The sequence below is a fragment of the Musa acuminata genome, chromosome BXJ2-10, assembly GCF_036884655.1.
Source record: "Musa acuminata AAA Group cultivar baxijiao chromosome BXJ2-10, Cavendish_Baxijiao_AAA, whole genome shotgun sequence".
Taxonomy (NCBI): Eukaryota; Viridiplantae; Streptophyta; class Magnoliopsida; order Zingiberales; family Musaceae; genus Musa; species Musa acuminata.
Genome location: NC_088347.1, coordinates 35952015 through 35973089, shown reverse-complemented (window position 1 = coordinate 35973089; position 21075 = coordinate 35952015). Strand labels below are relative to the sequence as shown.

The 21075-nt window shown below is 36.4% G+C and overlaps 2 protein-coding genes across 4 annotated transcripts; both read right to left on the bottom strand.

Annotated features, from left to right (window-relative positions):
- Window positions 1-284: 284 nt before the first annotated feature.
- On the bottom strand, window positions 285-7320 carry LOC103969477 (guanine nucleotide-binding protein subunit beta). Its single transcript, XM_009383013.3, has 6 exons — window positions 6988-7320; window positions 6772-6866; window positions 5325-5749; window positions 4004-4367; window positions 1946-2059; window positions 285-683 (listed from the first exon to the last, which is right to left on the bottom strand). Exons 1-6 carry the CDS (start codon window positions 7091-7093, stop codon window positions 648-650), a joined length of 1140 nt encoding a protein of 379 aa, XP_009381288.2. The 5' UTR covers window positions 7094-7320; the 3' UTR covers window positions 285-647.
- Window positions 7321-8048: 728 nt separating this feature from the next.
- LOC135625447 (glucose-6-phosphate isomerase, cytosolic 1-like) lies at window positions 8049-19917 on the bottom strand. Of its 3 annotated transcripts, none has more exons than XM_065130284.1 (24): window positions 19806-19917; window positions 19261-19317; window positions 19096-19172; window positions 18859-18940; window positions 18739-18786; window positions 18184-18339; window positions 18011-18107; window positions 17847-17889; window positions 15566-15633; window positions 15384-15468; window positions 15244-15292; window positions 12965-13037; window positions 12819-12879; window positions 12578-12644; window positions 12437-12493; window positions 12277-12330; window positions 12071-12199; window positions 10591-10654; window positions 10384-10457; window positions 10249-10302; window positions 10098-10166; window positions 9830-9919; window positions 9553-9660; window positions 8049-8318 (listed from the first exon to the last, which is right to left on the bottom strand). In XM_065130284.1, exons 2-24 carry the CDS (start codon window positions 19309-19311, stop codon window positions 8271-8273), a joined length of 1704 nt encoding a protein of 567 aa, XP_064986356.1. In that variant the 5' UTR covers window positions 19312-19317; window positions 19806-19917; the 3' UTR covers window positions 8049-8270. The 3 variants fall into 3 exon arrangements, with proteins under 3 accessions (XP_064986356.1, XP_064986357.1, XP_064986358.1); XM_065130285.1 differs by lacking the exon at window positions 19806-19917 and adding an exon at window positions 19655-19777; XM_065130286.1 differs by lacking the exon at window positions 10098-10166.
- Between the last annotated feature and the right edge of the window lie 1158 nt (window positions 19918-21075).

Below are 21075 nucleotides of genomic sequence, written 5' to 3'. Positions count from 1 at the left end.
ACATTTGTTTTCTTTCGCTTAATATGTATATGTAAAATGCCCTCACACTAATTAAATTTATTCAAAAAGTGTTAAAATTTGGTTCTTATATATTTACTAAGTCAAAAGTTATTATATAAAATCTCATATAAGACAAATAACAAATAAAATCGAATAATTTTGATTAATTTATATATATTTTTTGAAGTATTTTAATTTTTATATTAAAATTTTTATAATTATGTAAGTAAACATTTAAACTCAATTTATTGTTATGGTTTTATCAACGAAATATATAACTCAGATAATTTTAACGATGATAATATTATGGATAATCTAAGTCAACTAATACAGAGAATTTCCAACAACATACAACAGGGAGATGCATGATGAATCAGTATAATGAACCAGGCTTGGGAAACAGTCCGATGACAAAACAGTTGCAACATATGATGCATAGCAAAGGAACTAAGAAAAGCGCTGGCAAACTTTAATGCTGCTTCTCAGAGCCTTTAGACTGACCTGGTTGGAGTGATGCATCTGAGAACTTAATGTTCATGGTTTACATCTTGATGTTCAGTCTCTTATAGATATAGTAGTTAATTCGACAGGAGTCCCAGTTCAGCCACAAACTAAAGTTGTCCGCTTTAACACAATAAAGCCAAAGATTAGATCACCTTCCTGTGTCCTCCAAAAGCCCAGATCTGCTAAGATAATGGATAGTCTGAGTGTGTGCTAATAGAGAACGATTATCTTTTCATTCTCAAGCAAATTATATACATTATGAAATTATGAGTAATCAAACACATGAACAAAAAGAAGCCAACAATTGATAAAGAAAGGCAAAAAAAAAAAAAATCATATTAATGATATATTTTTCATGATCAATGTATAAGGGGCAGTGTTATGTGAAGTACAACAGTTTTTTGTGATGTTTTGGGAGACTAGGATGGTGTGAGTCTAGCAGTGACAGAGGTGGGAGGAGTGAAGTGAGATGAAGAGGTTGAGATGGAAGAAGGCTAGGAGCAATAAGAAGGGAACTAGAAGAATCTCAGATGAAGAGGGTAGAGGCATCATGCAGCATGAGACGGAGCAGGGCGTCAGCATCAGATATCGAAGAAACTTAAGTGAGTTAACTGGTTATGTCTCACAAATTGAGAAACTTTGAAGTCATTCTGGTTCAAGAACAATCAGCAAATTAAAGTCAAGTTAAGGTCTTTAGGATCATTATTTATATGTAGGATCTAGATCATACATGATCCTACAATTTAGATTCAGATCCAAAAACAATCCCACTAATTTCATAAAATATACCCAACTTACATGGCATAAGTTGGCCTGAATTGCAGGATCATAAGATCCTAAGATGTGGATCGGGTTTTGATAACCATGTTTTTTAACTTCTTGATGTCTTCTAAATCCTCCTCTTCTTTCCCCACCTTTTTTTTTTCCTCTCAACATCTCATCCCCATCCCTTCATCAAGAGTTCAGACATGAAGATGATGTATGACTAAGAAAGTCATTCAAAAATATCATCAAATCTGTGTTTGTGCAGGGAAAGCTACATTCAAGCATAAAGATGCTGTAAATGAACAGAAAGTTCCATTGAAAATTTTATCATAACTGTACTTTAAACAAAATGCTCAATAGCATAGTTGTCAAAGCTATAGAATTTCTAGTGACACCATACGACCAAAGCAAGTTGTACGATGCTAGAATGCCCTTATCATAGAATTTATTTAAATAATAGTTAAAAGAAAAAATAAATAACGAAATATAATTATACTTTTCAACCACACCAAACTTAAGTCACAGACTGAGATGTATATTTATCATGTGGATAACTTTAAATTCAAATATTTCAACACTACTGTAATCGCCTCATGGAAAAAGAGATTAATTATTTCCTAAATGTGTTTATCCCTTGTAGAGAACTTGATTAAAGAGTTGAACTTCGAAAACTAACCTTCAGGTTCTTGTCCCAACTTCCTGTGCATAAAGCACTCCCATCAGCAGACAAACCTAAGCAGCTTATGCGGCCCTCGTGAGAATTCTGTAGCTTTCCCAGATTAACAACTACCTGAAACAACATAATATACTTACGAGTCAGTTATATTCACTGCAGAAATGTAAAATACAGAGACATTAAAACAAGGGCGTATATTCATGCATGTGGGTGCAAGAATTTAAGTATATGTCCAACTGATTTAGGTAGTCAATCAGACCGCCATAGCACAGGTATACCAGCCTGTACCATTTGGTATCATTGAAAAAATATATATTAAAAAAGAGCTGACATGAACCGATATTGAGCTATAATTTGGTGCTGGTAGTTGGACTGGTAATAATCAATCCGCATATGCTGTTCTGAAAGGTATCTAAAACCTTGGAGTTCTTGCCAACTATTGGCACTGGGGTACACCTTAACATCAGCTTTACATTTATTATGCCAGTTTGTGCCAATTAGCACCGATATTATTGATAATGGGTCCATGTAATGTCATGTACACCTTAACATAAACTTTATATTGCTGATTTGTGCCAATTAGCAGCAACAATATGATTATATCTTTTATGATGGGTCCATGTCATGTCATTATGACATCAACAAATGTCACCATGAGGTGCAAGCTCCAAATGCATGCACGAAAATAGGTACACGCTCTGCTTTGTTGATTGACTACCATACGAAATTAGCATATGCTCTTCTGAAACCGCCAAGCTCATAGTTACTTGTTCATGATCAGATGATGCACAGATTTGTTTGAGCAAGATGTTTACAATCAACCACATTACAAGTATAACAAGTCATATAAGGTTACAGTGCAAAATTTTTTGTCCTATATAACCTGAGTCGTTCATTTTTAAAAATCGAACATCACAACATGAATTGTGACCCTGCATATTTCCATCATACTTTTGGAGGATTCCTTATTGCACATTACTGAATGCACAGTTGTTGTCATGCAGGTTTTTGCAGCATGGCTAATATAATATCCCTGTAAGTAACAGTAAGATTCTTCTTGCAAAATTATTAGACCATCTAGACAATTGCAGAAGTTGCATTTGAAAATATCACAATAATGAAATTAGGAATATCCTATTCACATCAAACAAAATAGTTCAGAAAAATAATCTTTGACCAAATGTACTCTTTTTGTCTGATCACTAAATTTGTCCAAAGATTTCCAGTACTTCCTGCCATGAAGTCTAACTAATAGATGCACTTCTCTATTTGTAGAGAGATGAATTTCAGTTCCTTCTATACACATACCACTTTTAGATAATATTGATGGTTATGCTTTGAACAAGTATACCTATATATATATATTCACGAACAAGCATCCTGAATTCATTCATTTTAAGACCAGCTATTAAAGCTTAGATCATTATGACCAAATCAACTAGCATTCTGTTAGACAATGCAACAATCTCATCTTTGCTATTCAATTATTAAAAAGTCAACATTTCAACATTCAGATGACAACTCTATCTGAGAGAAAAATCCAGCTTAAGAAAGATAATTACCCTGATAATTATATCTCAAATGGAGAAACTAACAATCAATGGATCAACTTATAGAACAGCATCATGCTTGCTAAAAAGTTTACCATGAGAAAAAAAATTGATAGACACAGAGCCATAATCTCTTGTCAGGAAATGAGCCTGACATGATTACATGTATCTTGTTCATTTGTCACTATATTTATCAAGTAACCTAGTCATGCATTTAACAATTGCTGTCCCATTGATTGTTACGGATCAAACTATGACACAATTACATATCTTTTGTTCATTTTCCAATATCGTATCAAGTATCCTAGTCATACATTTAACAGTCACTGTCCCATTGATTATTATGGATCAAACCATGACATGATATAAATATATCATATATGTTCAAATGACACTTCATTTAAGATCCTTAAATATTTTATGCAAATTGCTTCCAAAGCTTAGGCAGACTTATCCTTCTTATAGTTAATGAAATTTATGTTCAATGGACAAGCTGAATATTTCATACCTCAGCTAAGAGAGTATCCCACACATAGCAATCACCATTGGAGTACCCAGCAAAGAGGAGTCTTCCAGATATAGAGAATGCTATGGATGTGACAATTGGGATATCTTGGTCATTGTTGGCTTGCTGTTGAGAGTATACTTGAAGCTGATGCCCTGTTCTCATATCAAACAACCTGCATGTTCCATCATCTGACCCAGTTCCAAACCTTTGTCCATCTGGGAAGAACTTGACAGAGTTAACATCACCATGGTGACCATGATATGTTCGAATGGCCCGACTAGCAATTCGAGTATCCCATAACCGAGCAGTTGCGTCGCAAGAACCAGAGACAAACATATTTGAATTCGAACTGTTGATTGAGATGCTGGAAATTGGGAAAAGAACTTTCTAGTTATTAAATGAACTCTCCAGAATTAAGTATGTTTGGTAAATAATCAAACTAGATATTTTTTTTATTATTCTCCAAAAATATTCAAAAGCTTCAGATAATCATACTATGTTTGGTAAATCTTCAGCTTGGCAGTTAAATAGCTTAAGGATTCAGCAGGATGTATTCCAAATAACAAAGAAAGAATTGCAAAGGATGTCTAGACACCGGTTTATGCCAAATTCCATGAGTTTGTATGAAGTTTTTGTGAGAAACCAAGGATCACAAATTGGTAATGGAAAAAGAACAACAAAGATATGCTACAGCAGTCTTAAGTGAAAACAAAAAATGCCGTTTTGAGTATCGGACCCATATCGATCCTTGGGTTGGACCAATATGCCCTAATTTTACCAATGTATCTAACACATGGTACATTGGTAGTATTGGTGTTTTGAAGAGGAAGAAGAAGGAGAAGAGGAAGGAACAGATGGTGATGGAGGGAGGAGGAGGAAGGAAAAGGAAGAAGAGGAAGATGGAGGAAGAGGAAGGAGGAAGAGAAAGGAAGAAGAGGAGGAGGTATAAGTGGGGAATGTGAACAACAAGGGTGGCAAATTTGCATTCCCCGCACATGGAGAAAAGGGCTTGTGAAAACTATTCTTTTAATTTGTTTATTTTTTTATGGGTTGGATTGGATCGTCTGAAACGGGATCAATCCACATACCAATTCACGTCCGGATTGGTTCATACCATCCGCTTCATATCGGTCCAGCGTTCCTTAAGTAAAAATAGCAATATTGCAGAGAAATCGCTCAAACTAGGAATCTAGAAAAATCAGATAGATAAATTTTTAACAAGTATACCTTGGAAGTAAAATGTCTACTACCAATATTTTTTTTGCACTTGATATCAAGTCTCATGTATGTTTAAGTCCACAATGAGAAATCTAAGAAATACCTCAATACATCAGATGTGTGTCCTGAAGGAAATTCACCACCAAAAACAGAGATCCTCTGTCCAGTAGTCACATCCCATAATACACATGTCTGATCACCTGAGCCGGTAATTAAGCGAGTATCCTGATCACGGACAAACTCACAAGAAGATACATAGCCCTTGTGTCCAGTAAGAACCCTTGAAACTGGTATGTTACCATCTCTGTCAACTTGAGAATTAAGATTGAAAATGGAGCATTCACTATCAAGGCCACCACATGCAACAGAATGTCCATTTGGAGCAAAGGCACAGGTCATGACCCAAGCACAAGGAAGCTTAATAGCATGTGTTTTCTGGCTTGTCAAAGCATTCCATATAATTAACCTCCCATCCTGGGATGCACTAACTATGCGATTTTTTTCAGGCGTCCAATCCAGTGAATAGACCTGGCAAAATTCTCGGCAAACAATCTTCATCAGGTATATTTCTGAAGTTAGTATAAGAAGAAAATGGAAGACAAAGAAATCATAGGCAGCATATAGGGCATATTCAGGCTTTCATCCCAGGTGGGCCAAATATAATGGCATCATCCAAACTAATTCCACAAGTACAATTCATTTATTAACATAATAGCAGAAATTACATTTTATGATAAATTTTCTTCATTTTATAGTTATGTACTTTTCTGATCCTTATGGTTATGTATTATCTAGAATGATATAACACCACAATACTTCATTTACAACTACAAGAATCAATAACATTTTCCAAGACACTACAAATATGAAATATCAACTATTTATATGGAGTTAAATCAAAATATATTCCATCTTATTTTAATAAAAATGAGTTTGTTTACCCTTTTCCTACTAGGATGGATGTGAACATATAAACAAACATAAAAGTTCCTCTAATAACATCAACTTTGAAGAAGCTTATCAGAATGATAGAAGCACAATGGTTGACTAGATACTGCATGATATGACCTAATTTCATCCCTATATATTATCTTTCTTCATATGGAATTCCTCACCCCACTGCATGCTAAACAGAAAGATAAATAAAATAAAGCAACCAATATTTAAGTCTTTATCCTGTTATCTTTTAGAATGAGTGGGAGTTTGATAGTATGAATTCACATTTAACTTCTGCAAAAAGAGGCAATTACTCCAGCAATTTCAGCTGAGCTATGTGAATATATGCTTTTACTCCTCGTATTTCTTCTCCATATTGCTTTGAGATCAATAAGAACCCCCATGAGATGTCAAAACTCGAAATGCCCTTTAGGATGCCTTAGTATATTGTGACTGAATTCTCAGTTCTTCTCAGAAGATGCTCAGTAAATTTGATGACACAGTTCAAAAGCCAAGGGGCAAAGGGGAATGTTCAGCCGATCAACTAAAGGAAAGCTTGCAAGAAACAGCAAAAACGTAGTATATGTGTTGAAATTTGAATAACAGTGAGATACCTTTCCTGTATGACCCTGCAATGTCCTACAGCAAACCAGATCCGTCGAGCTAAAGTTGACTGCCGTTCTCCCCTGGCTCTTCGCGTATCCAGCCACTACAAGAACCGACACCAAATCCGAAGACCCCATCAAAAAATGAAAAGAAAGACGAGAGAAAAGGGACTAAGCCCTCACATCAATCAAGAGAAACCAAAGCTCCTGAGAGAACAGGCCCACCGTCCGTATCAAGAAGCTGCTGCCGCTTCTCATTCAGCCGATCCCTCAAAGTGTTCACCGTCGCCGTCGCGGCCACGTGCCGGTCCTTGAGCTCCGAGAACGACATCAACCAGACCCAATACCCAAAAATAAGAAACTCTTCCTGAAATTCCAAAAGATGAGAGGAAATTTGACGGTATTCCGCCGACACCACCCTGCGGGGAGCTCGATCCGGACCCCTAGCCGTTCGTCCCCACACTGAGGAGAATGCAATTGGAGAAGAGAAGGGGGAGGGGCAACCGATCGAGCGTTAGGGCTCAGAGAGGTAACAGAGAGGAGGAGAGGGCGGCGAAAAGGAAGACGAGGAAGAGCAGCAACAACTGTCCGGGGAGGACGGTACTTAGGGGGCAAATGGGAAACGGGGTGGGGCCGCGGCCCGGCTGCTACTATGGATACGTGTCATTATCATAGCCAGTCGGACCAATTTCGATGCAGTCGCGTTGTGATGGCATCGAGCTCGCGAGAAGGCCGAGTTGAAGCCGCAGGGGCCCACATGGTACGTTGGCAGACCTGATCACTGGTCTGAGCTGGATTGGAGCGGGTGAGATCACAGGCAATGTTTTTCGTAGCCGTTCACCAGTTACCTACCCTGTGATTGGTGGAATATCTGGGCCCCACCATTGAACTGCCTACCGGTACCAAGCGTTGTGTCTAACGGCCGAAACCGGTAGCAGATGCGGGGATCGGCCTTATGGTTTAAGCTCGAGTTGGGGGTCGTCTCCGACACGTACGTCATCGTAAGCTCCTCGCATCTCGACCGTCGAACTAGTGGGCCCGGTGAGTTCGACAACAGTCTTAAAGCTGTCACGTCCCCGGGTCTTGATACCGCCCGACTCACTTGGGTAATCGAATCAAACAAGAATCACATCATCCCAGTTCCACATATCTCTTAGAAATATAAGAGATATAATACAATATCCTCCCACATAAAAATCATATTCTAATCTCAATCTGCAGGCTTATTGCCTTCCATGAATGCATAAGCATTAACATCCTTCCACCATCTGAAAGCCATGTTGATCTAATCTAATCTGCAGAGATCCACAAATAAATTGATGCACTGGTGTTATTACATGGAATAAAAAAACTCAAAATTCAAGGCTTCCATGTAAGATGGTATCCAGGGTCAAAACATGTGAGTTCAGATGCCATGTCTGACTCCGATTACAACCGTGGAGGATGCCACAGAATTATTTTCTAGCTGGTAGACGAGCATATGATATATGATGCGAAGTGATCCAAAGTCACACTCTTGGCAGCATAGTAGAATCAGATGGGGTGCCAGGTTCCACCTGCAGAGAATACATACATGTAAGGAAGCTTCTCCATCAAATGTCAAAGTAGCAACCACTCTAAGCTTTGCACAGGACGTTAATAATTTAATATTAGTAGGAGAAAAGAAAGAAAAAGGAAATAAAAGTTAGCTTTTGGCCTATTAAAAGATGCTATTCTAGAAATACTTCAAAGCATCAGCCTACTTGTTTAATCATAAGATACATCCCTATGAAAGCAGTTTATTTTTCCTCCACATCCAAGGAAACTTGACACAATAGATAATCTAAAGAAAACTAGACATGATAGGAGAAACTAACCTGTGATTAATCCATGTTCTTTTACAGAATTCTATAAATGAGAATCTATAAAGCATAAAAGTTTCAGAGCTAAATCAATGAAGACCCCAGTACTAATACATCTACCATTCGCAGAAAAAGCAATGCACATGTATATTTATATCTAGTAAATTGTTAGCAAAGGTGTCCTCAGCAACAAGTACTTTTGCTGTCTTGAGATTGTAGAAAAATATAAATGCAAAACTGTTTTTGCTACTAACTTTACCAAATGATAATATATATATAGACTTTTATATTCTTCTCCATAGCACACGCAATACTAACAGAACATCCTCTATTTCAAAGTCATATTAACAGCCTCACAGGTTTTCTTGTGTCCATCCCCAGTCTCAATTTCCTTCTTTTCCTTTGGCCCCTCTCTTCTACTTTTTTCTTTTTATGTTGGCTAAAATTGACATAATCCACAGAGTTCGACCGAATATAACCCAATTCTTACTGGTTTCTGACAATATTTTCAAGTAGTTGGTAGAAAACCAACCACAACACAAAATGGGTGTATCAAACTGAAACTGACGTGGCCAGAAAGGCTGGCCATTGGTTGAATACAACTTGCAGGTAAAAGGCAAATAAACAGAGAAACAGTGCTCTGTACCTCTTCATTACTTTTCATTATCTTTTACATGTCAACAACATGAGCATAACGGATCAAATACTTCCATTATTAAATTGTACAGGAAAAAATTGCAGATCTCTATTTTCCACCACCCACTCTGAAAGAATATGCACAGATGCCTTATTGACCACATACATAATTATAAATATAGATGGAAGTGAACATGCCAATAAAAATTCAAACGCAACTTTTAGTATGTGAGTTTCATGATGCAAGTTATATTCCAAACGCAATAAATGAAATACTTGCAAAAATGTAAGTATTTAGCAGGCACAGATGTACCTCAAGATATCTTGTTAACAAAGTGGTTGTGCTAAAGTTAAATCCCTGAACAGGCTCCCTTTTTGTGCGAGATAAGTGCAGTTGCTTTCTAACTTGAGATGCCAAGACCTGGAAATTTTGATGGTATAAACAAATCTCATTCATGAGAAACACTGATGCAGGAACAAACATAACTCACTAAATTAAGATCTTAGCTAATCATGGTCACATATACAATGAATCCAACTACAGGAAGTTACGAAAACATATATCCAAAATTAAAGCATTATAAACATACCTTGCCGAGCTCCACACCCCACTGGTCAAAAGAATTAATCCCCCATATGAAGCCTTCAACAGCAATTCTATGCTCATAGATGGCCAATAGCTGAATGAAATCAAATGATAGCAGCTGTTATGCCAGGATATGTATAGGGAACTACTAGAAAATGCAAATGTCCCTTACATTCATTAAAAATGAGTTCTTCATATCAATGTCATGGAAATTGAAGAGAGATAAAGATCCTATGCTTAAAATACACGAAACCTTGTAAAGTTACACGGACCTTTCCAATATTATAAGCATCTAAGGAAGGTAATAGTAGACTCAAGGATGGTCGGTTGCCAGAAAAGGTCTGTGAATTATAATAATGAGTATTCATCAATCTGGAACATAAGATCCAAATTTTACACAAAGTTGAAGATAAAAATGCTAACCTTGTGAGGAACAAGGTGGTCAGGTACACTGTCCTGAAGCAACTGTTCTGGACTCTGAGACACCAGTGGGTATTAGTTAAATATAAATTTAAAAATAGGAAGTCTCATAATGATAAAGAAGACTCCAGGAGGTACCTTCCCATAAGCAAGAGCATCTGGCTGTGCAAAAAAGTTTGACATGAGCTCATCATGGTTGCTCACTACTTCCCCTGCAAGACACAGATGTACAAGAACATGATCATGCTGTAGAGGAAGCATACCAACAAAAAGGCAAAAGCTATAATAAGCGGCACATAAAAGCCAAAGGATATGGTTGTTTTGACAGAGCTGATTCTCTGGTACCCTTCAGGTATATAGGCTGCTGACTTTTGATTGAGCCTATAAAATCACAAGGAACCACCCTTCCCTGGCAGAATCAAGAAGAAATTTTCAAATAACATTGTGAAAATAATTGCAATACTACTTGATATAAGAAACATCTATTGTTTGTAAGGATTCAGAGATACAGTAACAGATTCCTCATTTAAACTGCAATTTAAGATTTTGAATGTAGCCTCAGCAAGCATCAACAAGTATGAGACATTGGGTTGCCCCTGCAACTAACAAGATCTATAAGAGAATGATAATAATGGATATGCAATAGAACCCCTGAGAAGCCCAGGCGGAAACCCCTCAACCTGATTGGACTATAATTAAAATTATATGTACAGTAAAACTTTGACTACCAAACATAATAGGAACTTTCTATACAATAAGTCACACTTTGTAAACTACCTGCAGAATTTTTTTTCTGACAACTAGGATTGGACCATAACAAGCCTTGCAGTGCTTAAGGTTCTGCATTAGCACCTTGGATTATCACACACATGAAGAAACACAATGCACAGGTTCTTCCATCTTCCTGAATGCAAGGAAAAGTCGATGTAGTTCATCTATTTCCTTCATTGAAGGGAATTCCAACTTCATCATTAATGTGAATGATGTTAAGCAATTACTTAAATCTTATTTATTTTTTGTCTTTTATGCTGATCTCAAATTTATTTAGATCCAGTGTTTGTTCAAGTCTTGACAAGTCTCTCCTGCCAGGCTCTCATCTCATGAATTTTCACAATTTTCTTGTCTTGATATGCATATTTACAAGTAAAACGACTGCAAACCAATGATCTGGAGTAAGCAAACAAACAGTAGTCAAGAAACTAGGTTTTGGGGAGGATGAGGATTTAGGATGGAGACATGAAGCAGAGTCAACTAGAAAAAGTAAGAGTCCAAGATCAAGTCCATCGGCCAGATAAGGCAACAACTCTTAAGGGGTAAAAACACACCTGTCTATTCCTTGAAAAGGGCCCACCAGAAGAGTTTCTTTAAGCAGACTCATACTATTTCCAGTTTTAGAAAAGAAATTCTAGAAAAAAGACATGTTTGTCTGCAGCTTTGCTCCATTTTGCTCTCAGCTCTTTACATTTTTCACTCGTCATATACCAAAAACTTTGACTCAAGGCATACAGGTCCTATCGAATTTATGATGCCAAGTTTCCATAAAAACTGAGAGCGTATACATAAAAATTCAAGAGAACAGTTCCAACATAAGACCGCTAGCACTCAGAACCATGTAATGAAAATCACAAATCACATGTGTCAAAAGAGAGTGATGATAATAAATATGTCTTATGGATATGGTAAACACCCACTTAAGGAACTTGGGGGGTTCAAGATTGCTGTTTTTGATCATATAAAACTTCTCCAATGGTCAATGTAAATCTAATTGTATTTTTATAATAAATAATCTGGACACTCTGTCACTAATATCCATTGAGAACCTTACCTGATGAATTAACTGATAGAAGCTGTGCTGACCATTAGTTCCAGGTTCTCCAAAATCTATTTCACCGGTTTCAAAGGGAAGTGGAATACCATCAATCGATACACCTTTTCCATTACTCTCCATGCTAACCTGTAGGAAATAACAGCTCCAAAGATCAGCAAAATTAGTGGTGCTTGTTCTAAACCTATAGAAATAACTTAAAATACCTGTTGAATATGTGGGGCAAACTTCTCAAGTGCCTGAGAGTAAGGCAATATGGCCTGAAGAGTGATGGGAATATTTTGTTAGAGGAACCTTGCTGCAATATCCAACAGATAATAGTGCTTGGAAGCTTAAATTGTAAATGTCAAAGCATATATTACTTACTCTTGCAGGATATCCAAGAAATGTAACATTCCACACACTCAATAAACCTAGAAGTACCTGACTCAAGCAACAAAAGCATCTGTTAGAATAACATATTTTTTGTATTGAGATAGCAAATACATATTCCTCATAACAACGTACAGGCAGGTTCCTTTCGAATGAAGCTGAGTAGAAATGATTATCTATGTTAGAAGCTCCATTTAAAAACCTTCAGCAGAGAGAAAAAGGAGTGAGAACTTTCACAAGTTTGCAATAGGGAATAACCTTAACATGAACCCTGATTTAAGGTCAATACATTACAAAAAAAATGTGTTCTTGGTGCAGACACAAGTTTCTATTTGAACATGTTGCATTAAACAGAAAAAAGCATGAGTTAACATACTTCTCAACAATTGGAAAACCATACTGGAGAGACAACGGAAGCACACCAACAGCACTGCAAACTGCATTAGGATCCCCTCTGTCAACAGAACATCGAGTGTGCCAAAATTTTCAATCATCAGTACTACAATTTGAGAGGATAATTACCACTATAGCGACCACCAACCCAGTCCCAAAATGCAAAAGTGTTAGCAGGGTCAATACCAAATTTCTCTACAAGCTGCATGAATACAACAAATTGGTGGAAAAAAAGTTATGATGATAAAAAGAATGATAATGATAATATGGTAAAGTTAAATAACATCCCTTCATGCACTGCAATTGTTTTCTGAAAGAGGACAATGTAACAACCAGCAAAGATGATAAAGAATTTTCATTTCATGGCATGGGGATATATTATATACTGTTAACTTTTGGCACATTACAGTGTCATGCCATGGTGTACGCCACTGTCCTGGATGGTATAGGCAAATGGTCGACCTAGCCAAGTGTTGGCATGGCCCTCATAGCTTGGTATGTGCTAGTTCATGCTTACTGGTATTTCTCTCCTTTATGATAAACCTCGGTACATTTCAAATAAATATCTTCAGGTTCAAGAAACAATCTCCCTAATCACAGGTAGTCATCCATATAAGAAAGTAAAAAACACCCCAAAAAGAAGGTAACAAGATAAAACGATAGAGGGATAAAATTCAAGGTGACATAATTATGATGGAAAATAAGCTAGTACATAGTGAAAATATACTATATGGCATCATTGCTCTAAATCAGGCTTGGAGGATCCTGTGCAATGTGCATCGTAGTGTCTGATATCTTAGATGCTTTAATTTATGATATGAATATATGAGATAAAAATATCCATAACCGAGATATGAATCAATGCTATAGATAGTTAGATACAATGTGTAACAATCATATACTTTGTTTTGAATATTATGCATAACTTAGGAGTAGTTTAAATTTTAAAACTACTTTATAACTAAAATATCATAACAAATCTAAATCTAGTTTAGAAATTATTCTTCTTTTCATTAAGTATTTAAAAGTTTTTGATATTTAATTTATATTTTCAAATAATATTAACTAATTTTAATTAAAAAACAATATTTAAATGGATCTGAATCTTAACCCGTGACTCACAAGATTACAATATCATGACCCCATTACTCTTTTCTTGTGCTCTCATCTCCACAACTGGGAAGCTGCAACACTGCTGATCATGAAATGATCAGAAACAACAGCAACATCAATAGCATGATAACTACAAATAATAGTGAACCATGAGCAATGGAAAGTGACAAGAAGTGAGGGTGGGGCATGAGAGACATAGGTATTACTCTTCTTCTTTCCCTTGCCTTGTTTTCCTCTTCCTTTTCCTCCTTTCATCTTCTCTGGTCAAACACGGGCATGGGGCATGCAACTAACACGTGATGAACTAGATAGAACTGACTAAGCTTTTAACATATCCAAACACCATCTAATCAATTCATTGCACCAAACTTAACTAGATTATATATCTTCTCTTGAATTAATTTTCAGCCCTAAATGCCAGTTCAATATTGTGATCCCCTTATTATGCGTTAATTCTACAATTTTAATATCCCCACTACTTATTCGAAACAAATAATAATCCATATTTTTGTGGAACTCTGACTTGCTATGATCAATAATGCTTGATCTATTTGAATTTTATAAGAACGATCCTTAACAATCCGAAGGATCGTTTTGCATCTGATTTTGTGCTTCAAAAACTCTTACTGGTTTGGTCTCTGAATTACTGCAATTTTCTTCTTCTAGCTTCAAACTACCCTTATTCATTCTTGTGTGAGCTGTGGTTCGAAATATGGATACCACCTGGACCTGTAACGTACCACTGGCATTTACAGATCCGAGGTTGAATACCACACAGACCAGGACTTTTCACCTAGTCTACTCCGCTTATTCTGGGAACCTGCATAAACCAAGTGTACCACCTAATTCGAGCCCGATAATTTGAAATAACTTTTTAAGTTTAGGATTTATGGTTTTGAACAATTCTCTCTCTCTCTCTCTGTCATTGAAATGAAGATTTTCCTTGTGCTGCAATCAGCCCTCGCCCCCCCTTTCGGTGCCAGTCAGTATGCTTCCATATGGTGCATCAGTGTTCCAATATGTATCGGACTCGTACTGGTCCCGCCAGCATTAGCACAGAAATTTTTAACCCTTTTCTGACTCTGACCTACCAAATTTTTTGTTCCCACTTAAAACTATTCTGTATGAAAGAAAACTATAATTTAAGAAGAAAAAAAAGCACCTAGTTGTTAAGATCAGATGAAAAAGGAAAATAATGGAATGAGATGGCAGAAATATCTGCTCCAATAAATGAGAAATTTTTCATAAGTCTAAAAATAATTAAAATAGATAGTCAGACTAAAATATAAATTTACCGTTAGATTTGTACTAACTGCCACCATATGCTTTGCAACCGCTTGAGTCCTGGAACAAGTGACAAAAATGATGCTCAAGTACAACAAACAAAACCAAGGAACAGACTTTCTAAAAGATGACATTTCTAAGATGTGCTAACCCAAGAGCAGATGAGATCCACTCTCTCATTGTTCTGGCATTCAGCATGGTTTCGGCTGTTGTAAAAGTCTTTGAAACCACCACAACTGCATTCACCAGTGACCATAAACAGAAGTAAAGAGGATGCATAAACGATGAAAGTGATGTCAAGTGTCCTCTGTAAAATAAAAATGTTGCAATTACCTAACGTAGTTTCAGGATTTAATCCACTGATGTTTCGAGCCACATCAACTGGATCAACATTTGCAAGACTGCAGGTAAAAAAGTTTATTAGATATAGGTTTGTGATAACTCATGTTCATGTAAAATTAACATCGTTACACTTCTGAATCCAGCATAACATAAAGAATTCTCCAAGAAAATGCTGACAACCAAGATATCAAAAAATATCTTGTTTACAATAAGATGCAGAATAACATCCTTATCTGCTCAAAGTTCACAGATGTCACTGATGCAAAAATGTTGATTTTCTTAATATATTAGTACAACAAAGTGTTCTGATGACCAGAAGAGAGCATGACGCACATTGGGGATCAACCTAACATTTTTTTCTTGAGTCAAGAGTCTGTTTTCATTGGATTCAGCCAATTTCATCTATTATCGTTTGACAACTCCATACTATTGCTCATAAGATTCATATCTTGGTGGAGTTATACGGTGAAAAAACTAATAAAGGGCATAAGGAGAGTGAGAAGACATTCATAAGTCTATCCAACCTTGTATTAGAGAGCTGGGGAAAATGTAACCTGGATTCCATGACCATCTAATCCTCATGCTAATGGTTTTCCAAACTTTTTTTTTTCAGTTGTGGCCAAAAACTGCTTCAATTTATCATATCCCCTACTATATTACAAATCTACAAGGGTCTTTTAGAAAGCAAAAAATTCCTGAAGGATATACATATAATTTATATCTCATTAAAACCACAAATATTTAATAGTTCACTCAAGTGTCTTCAATGAATAGGAATAGGAAATGAGAAGGGTAGTCACCTTCCAAAAGGATCTGAAAATCGAACTGAAGCTAACAAAGGTCCACCAGGAAACTGATAATCAACACAAGGCAGAAATTCCTCAATCTTCCTTAAAATGTATTGTCAACAAATTCGGAATGGTCCAACCTATCTATGTCTAGTAACATGGTACCAAATGCTCACAACAAATAAACATAACACCATTGTCAGAAAATAGAAGCACCTTAGAAAAGAGAGGTAATCTTAATCAAGAAGAAAATCTACTGGTACAGTATACATTGTTCAATTAAAACAAAAATTCCCAAGTCAAACCCAACAATTTCTGATTGGTTCAGTTACAGGAAAATGAATGAATTTCAACTTTCAGTATTCTGGTTGGTCTCAAAATATAAGCCATATAAACTAAATAGATTGTCGTATGGTGAAATGATAAAGTACTTTGTTATGTGTATTATACATCTACAAAATTACAAGCGTAACATTGTTCATAAGCACCAATTCTATAAATAAGATGTCCTAAGCACAGTGAACTAGTAATAAATTATTGCTTTTACTTTGTTTTTTCTCTACATCTGTATCTCAGGAGTAAAAAGAACATAAACTGATGGAACCAAAATGTACAGTTTGATTTAATTGTTTTTCAGATAAAGAACTTCTGTTTGGTGTTGGCACTCAGTGGGTTAATTCATTTTTGGTTCATAATCATTATAGTTTGAGACTTGACTAACCGAACAGTCCAAATGCAGACCCTTATCATTTAGTTCACAGCAAGGAAAAGTCTTTCATGTGTGACTATTCTCGATGTAGTTTAGAAGCATTTAGAGCTATAGAAACAACTAAACCACTTAACCAGAAAAAATAATGCATTCTTTCAGTAAACTTGGAGATGGTTGATCCAAGACAGGACTTCAAAAAGTAGCTTAAAAAAATGATTAATCTAAGAGATTGCTTATAAGGATAAAAGCAAGATATTTTTGTTAATGAACAAAGAAATGTAGGTGTACTCTTTTAAATAGAGAAGGAAATGCTGGATAACTTATAGAAATAAATCCAGAATACATAATTAGATGTACCATAAAAAATAATCAGGTTTTTATCCTCCAAGAAAAAGCAGTCATCTGAATACATGACTTGATTGCAACAATCTGATGCAGGCACATATTCAAGTGGCAGATCCATCTTATCTCTAAAATTTTCTACTTATCTATGCATTCCCAGATTGTCATGCCAGCACCCATAGTATGTGGTATAGGCATAGGTACTTCAGGTTCAGTGTAAAATGACAAGTCTAAATGGCCCAAAAAGTAACTATATTTTACTTAATGTTTCTGAGTTCTATATTCGAGTTTGTGGCATTATATTAGGTATCTTATGTGCTGAAAACAGCAAAGACATTTGAGAAACAAAATAAAGATCGTATCCCTTCACCAGAGATACATTCATACATGCATATATTTTTTTATGAACCGATCACAAATTAGAGGTACTTACAATCTCAGCTGCCGTCCTCTGGCACAATCTGCAGCCTCTGGATCTGAAATATTTCAAGGTAGAATATCTTGTGAGAAAACTATGTCCATTCAATTTGGAAATGGATGGATTATCACCTTCAGCAAAAGGTTTGACAATGAACCTCATAGGCAACACTAATTTACCTGTCTGAAGAGCGTTATGCACAAATAATGGGCCTAGAAAGCTGCCACCAATACCAATGGCCACAACATCTTTTAATGCCTTTCCTGTTGCTCCAACCTGAGACATTTACCTATTAAAACCAAGAATTGGAAATTAAAAATGGAAAAAAAAACAAATAGGGCATGCTACTTACCCAGGATCCACTTCTCACCCTTTCAGAGAATTCTTTAATCTTGTCCAAAACATACCAAACATCTGGTACCACATTTTTTCCATCACTACAAATAACTTTATCTCTTGGAGCTCGCAAAGCAATATGCAGAACCGACCTATTCTCAGTACTGTTTATCTGTTAAATAGAGAAAAATCAGCATCGCAGAGTTCATCGGTGATTATCCATAATGTTTATCAAGCCCATAGCACAAGAGCAGCCTACTTTATTATTGTTACAAGAAAAACTGATCTTAGAAACCACAACTAACTGAACATAAGCTCATTCCCTGCCTAACATTCAAGGCAGACCTATCTGGAAAATCTGCTGAAACTGATTCAACAATTATATAAATGACCTCTGCTTTGCTTCTAGAATCAACTTAGCATAATAAAACCAGGAGGGAGTCGCCCACAACAACATAACGAAGCATCAAAATACTACAGAGGTCACGATATTTAGATGTTGAGGATGTTAGACGGAATAAAGTTGAACAAAACATCCAGTCATTAGATTCTGTCCAAAAGTTTTGCTTACATGATCTCCATTGTACATCATGTCAATTTTTTGCCTAAGCCGTGCTGCCTGCAATAATTCGATGGAAGAGACATAAGAAAAGTATCTTAACACTATGAATAAGACTGCAGCATTTACCACCTCTGCTAGTTTGAGAAGTTTTCCAATGGTGTCAAGGCGGACACGTTGCCGTGAATAGTCCAAAAGTATCCCATCAATCTCTCTGTTAAGAGGTTAAAAGCTATATCAAGGAAATTATAAATAAATTAGAAGAATATATCATGTAAAAGACATCTTGTCCTTGTGCGCATAGCATATGCAAAAAGAATCTATGTAGATACATATTGGCAACGGTAGATGCCAAAGCTAATATCATACACCATCATTGATTGGCACCGCTCGACATCATTCATCAGATCTCTTAAGTGTTTCTTCTCTATCACATTAACATGTTCCTGCAAAATGACAGAACATAAACTGGTATCATCAATTAAAAAATAAATAACTGTCCAAATAACACCAAAAGAAAAACAAAATTCCCACCTTCAAGTCCTTCCATGGTTCACTGTCACAAATAAGAGCTGCCGAAGCCATTACCGTCTGAAATGTTACATGCAGTTACCTCATCATCTCATCAGAGTGGCAATATAATGCTAAATTATACGCTAATGCAGAGTTGTAGAATCATCAAGAGATGAATAGCTATACAAAAAAAATTAAGGAAAGATGCAAGACATGCCAATATGCCATACTCTCTGTCAGCCATGGTTACATTAGTGGGGGCAAAAGTCAGATCGTCATTTCACTGACAATAATTAGTCTTTCTTTCAGTTTGAGCTATCAACGACATTCATCTAATCTCAAAATGATCCTTAGAGTCCACTTTCTTTCGAAATTTAATATAGGAGACCACACAAGCGGAATCTGATACTTACACCTTTATTATTCTTGGTTAGATCGGGAGTTAACGAGTAAGAACGAGGGAAAAAAATGGGGAGAGTTCTTGATCCGGATAGAAGAAGAACAGGAAGAACAACGAAACGAAGAATCGTATGCGATCCGAATCGAGACGAGTCGGAAGAGGTTACCTCTCGCGGTAGCAGGTATTACAACCCCTTCCAGGATCACTCGTCGATTTGTCGTCTCTCGCGCCCGCAGAATCGGATATCGCCCACGGGTTTCGCTATAAAAGACCGGACTGATATATATATATATATATATATATATAGAGAAGTCCAATTCGAACTCAAAATAATTTACGCTGGAATTTAGGAAAAAAGAAAATGTAGATATTAGTCGCAATGTGGTTGAATACTTTTTAGATAGACTTCCAAAAAAATATATCTAAATACATTCTTATAATAAGAATACTAATCAAATTTGATTTATGAAAGTGGACTCATAAAAAATCAATCGATCATAAAGGGAGAAAACAGAATCCAAGACATGCAGGAAGAGGACTCTTCCGAATCCTCGACCATCATAAAGACAATACGGACGAAGACTATAACGCATACACATCAATCTTGCTTATACATGTTTGACCAGTCAAGTTAGCATATTTGTCTTATACATGATTGAAACAAAGGAGATATATATATACATCCTAATGCATTACTAGTAAAGATACAACATTAATAATAGGTCAGCGTATGAGCCGCTGACCATGTTTCTGAATTATATTGACAATTGATTCTCCGTCCCCAAACTTTGGACCCATCAAACTTCTAACTTCTTTTTCCTTTTGTTCTTTGTCCTTCTGGTCGATCTATCACAGACTTAGTTAATTTTACCTAAGTCATGTGGTATCCTTGCGTTTAGCCCGTAAACTCACGAGGAATTATTTGCTTTGAGCGTATCCGTAAGGTTTTTATTCTTTTCGAAGTATTTGATCTCCAAAATACACATTCGAGGGTAAGAGAGACCTGACAGACTTATGAGTCATTGATTCCCATACTCCTCAACCAATGTGGGACTAAATGACCTTATTAGCGCTTCCTCCCATAGAGGAGCCAATGGCTCATAGCCAGGGTGCACGGCTCGAGAGCGAGTTTGCTTAGCCGAGGTGCATGCCTCGGGCCCTTCCTTTAGCGTCAATCTGATAATGAACCATTTGGTCAATCGACCATTGGTGTGGCCCATAGACTTACAAAGAATTATCTGCTTTGGACGATGGTCATATCGTTTTATCCTTTCGGAGCTTGTGAATTAAAAAAAAGACGTTCTTTTTGGAGCTCACAAGCTCCGAAATGATAAAACTGTGTGAATACGCCCATCACTCAAAGCAAACAATTCCTGACGAGTGACTGTACCAATGGCCGAGCGACCAAATGGTCTCTTATTACCTTCTAACGGATT

What these genes read in the sequence shown, in the direction of transcription:
- LOC103969477 (XM_009383013.3), bottom strand. Translation starts at nt 7,093, where the DNA reads ATGTCGTTCTCGGAGCTCAAGGACCGGCACGTGGCCGCGACGGCGACG. An exon ending in TGCAGGGTCATACAGGAAAG is followed by an intron (nt 5,750 to 6,771) that starts GTATCTCACTGT and finishes GAATTTTGCCAG; the next exon opens with GTCTATTCACTGGATTGGAC. An exon ending in GGGATACTCTCTTAGCTGAG is followed by an intron (nt 2,060 to 4,003) that starts GTATGAAATATT and finishes ATGTTGTTTCAG; the next exon opens with GTAGTTGTTAATCTGGGAAA.
- LOC135625447 (XM_065130284.1), bottom strand. Translation starts at nt 19,311, where the DNA reads ATGGCTTCGGCAGCTCTTATTTGTGACAGTGAACCATGGAAGGACTTG. An exon ending in CGGTGCCAATCAATGATGGT is followed by an intron (nt 18,941 to 19,095) that starts GTATGATATTAG and finishes ACCTCTTAACAG; the next exon opens with AGAGATTGATGGGATACTTT. An exon ending in TGGATCTCATCTGCTCTTGG is followed by an intron (nt 15,293 to 15,383) that starts GTTAGCACATCT and finishes CACTTGTTCCAG; the next exon opens with GACTCAAGCGGTTGCAAAGC.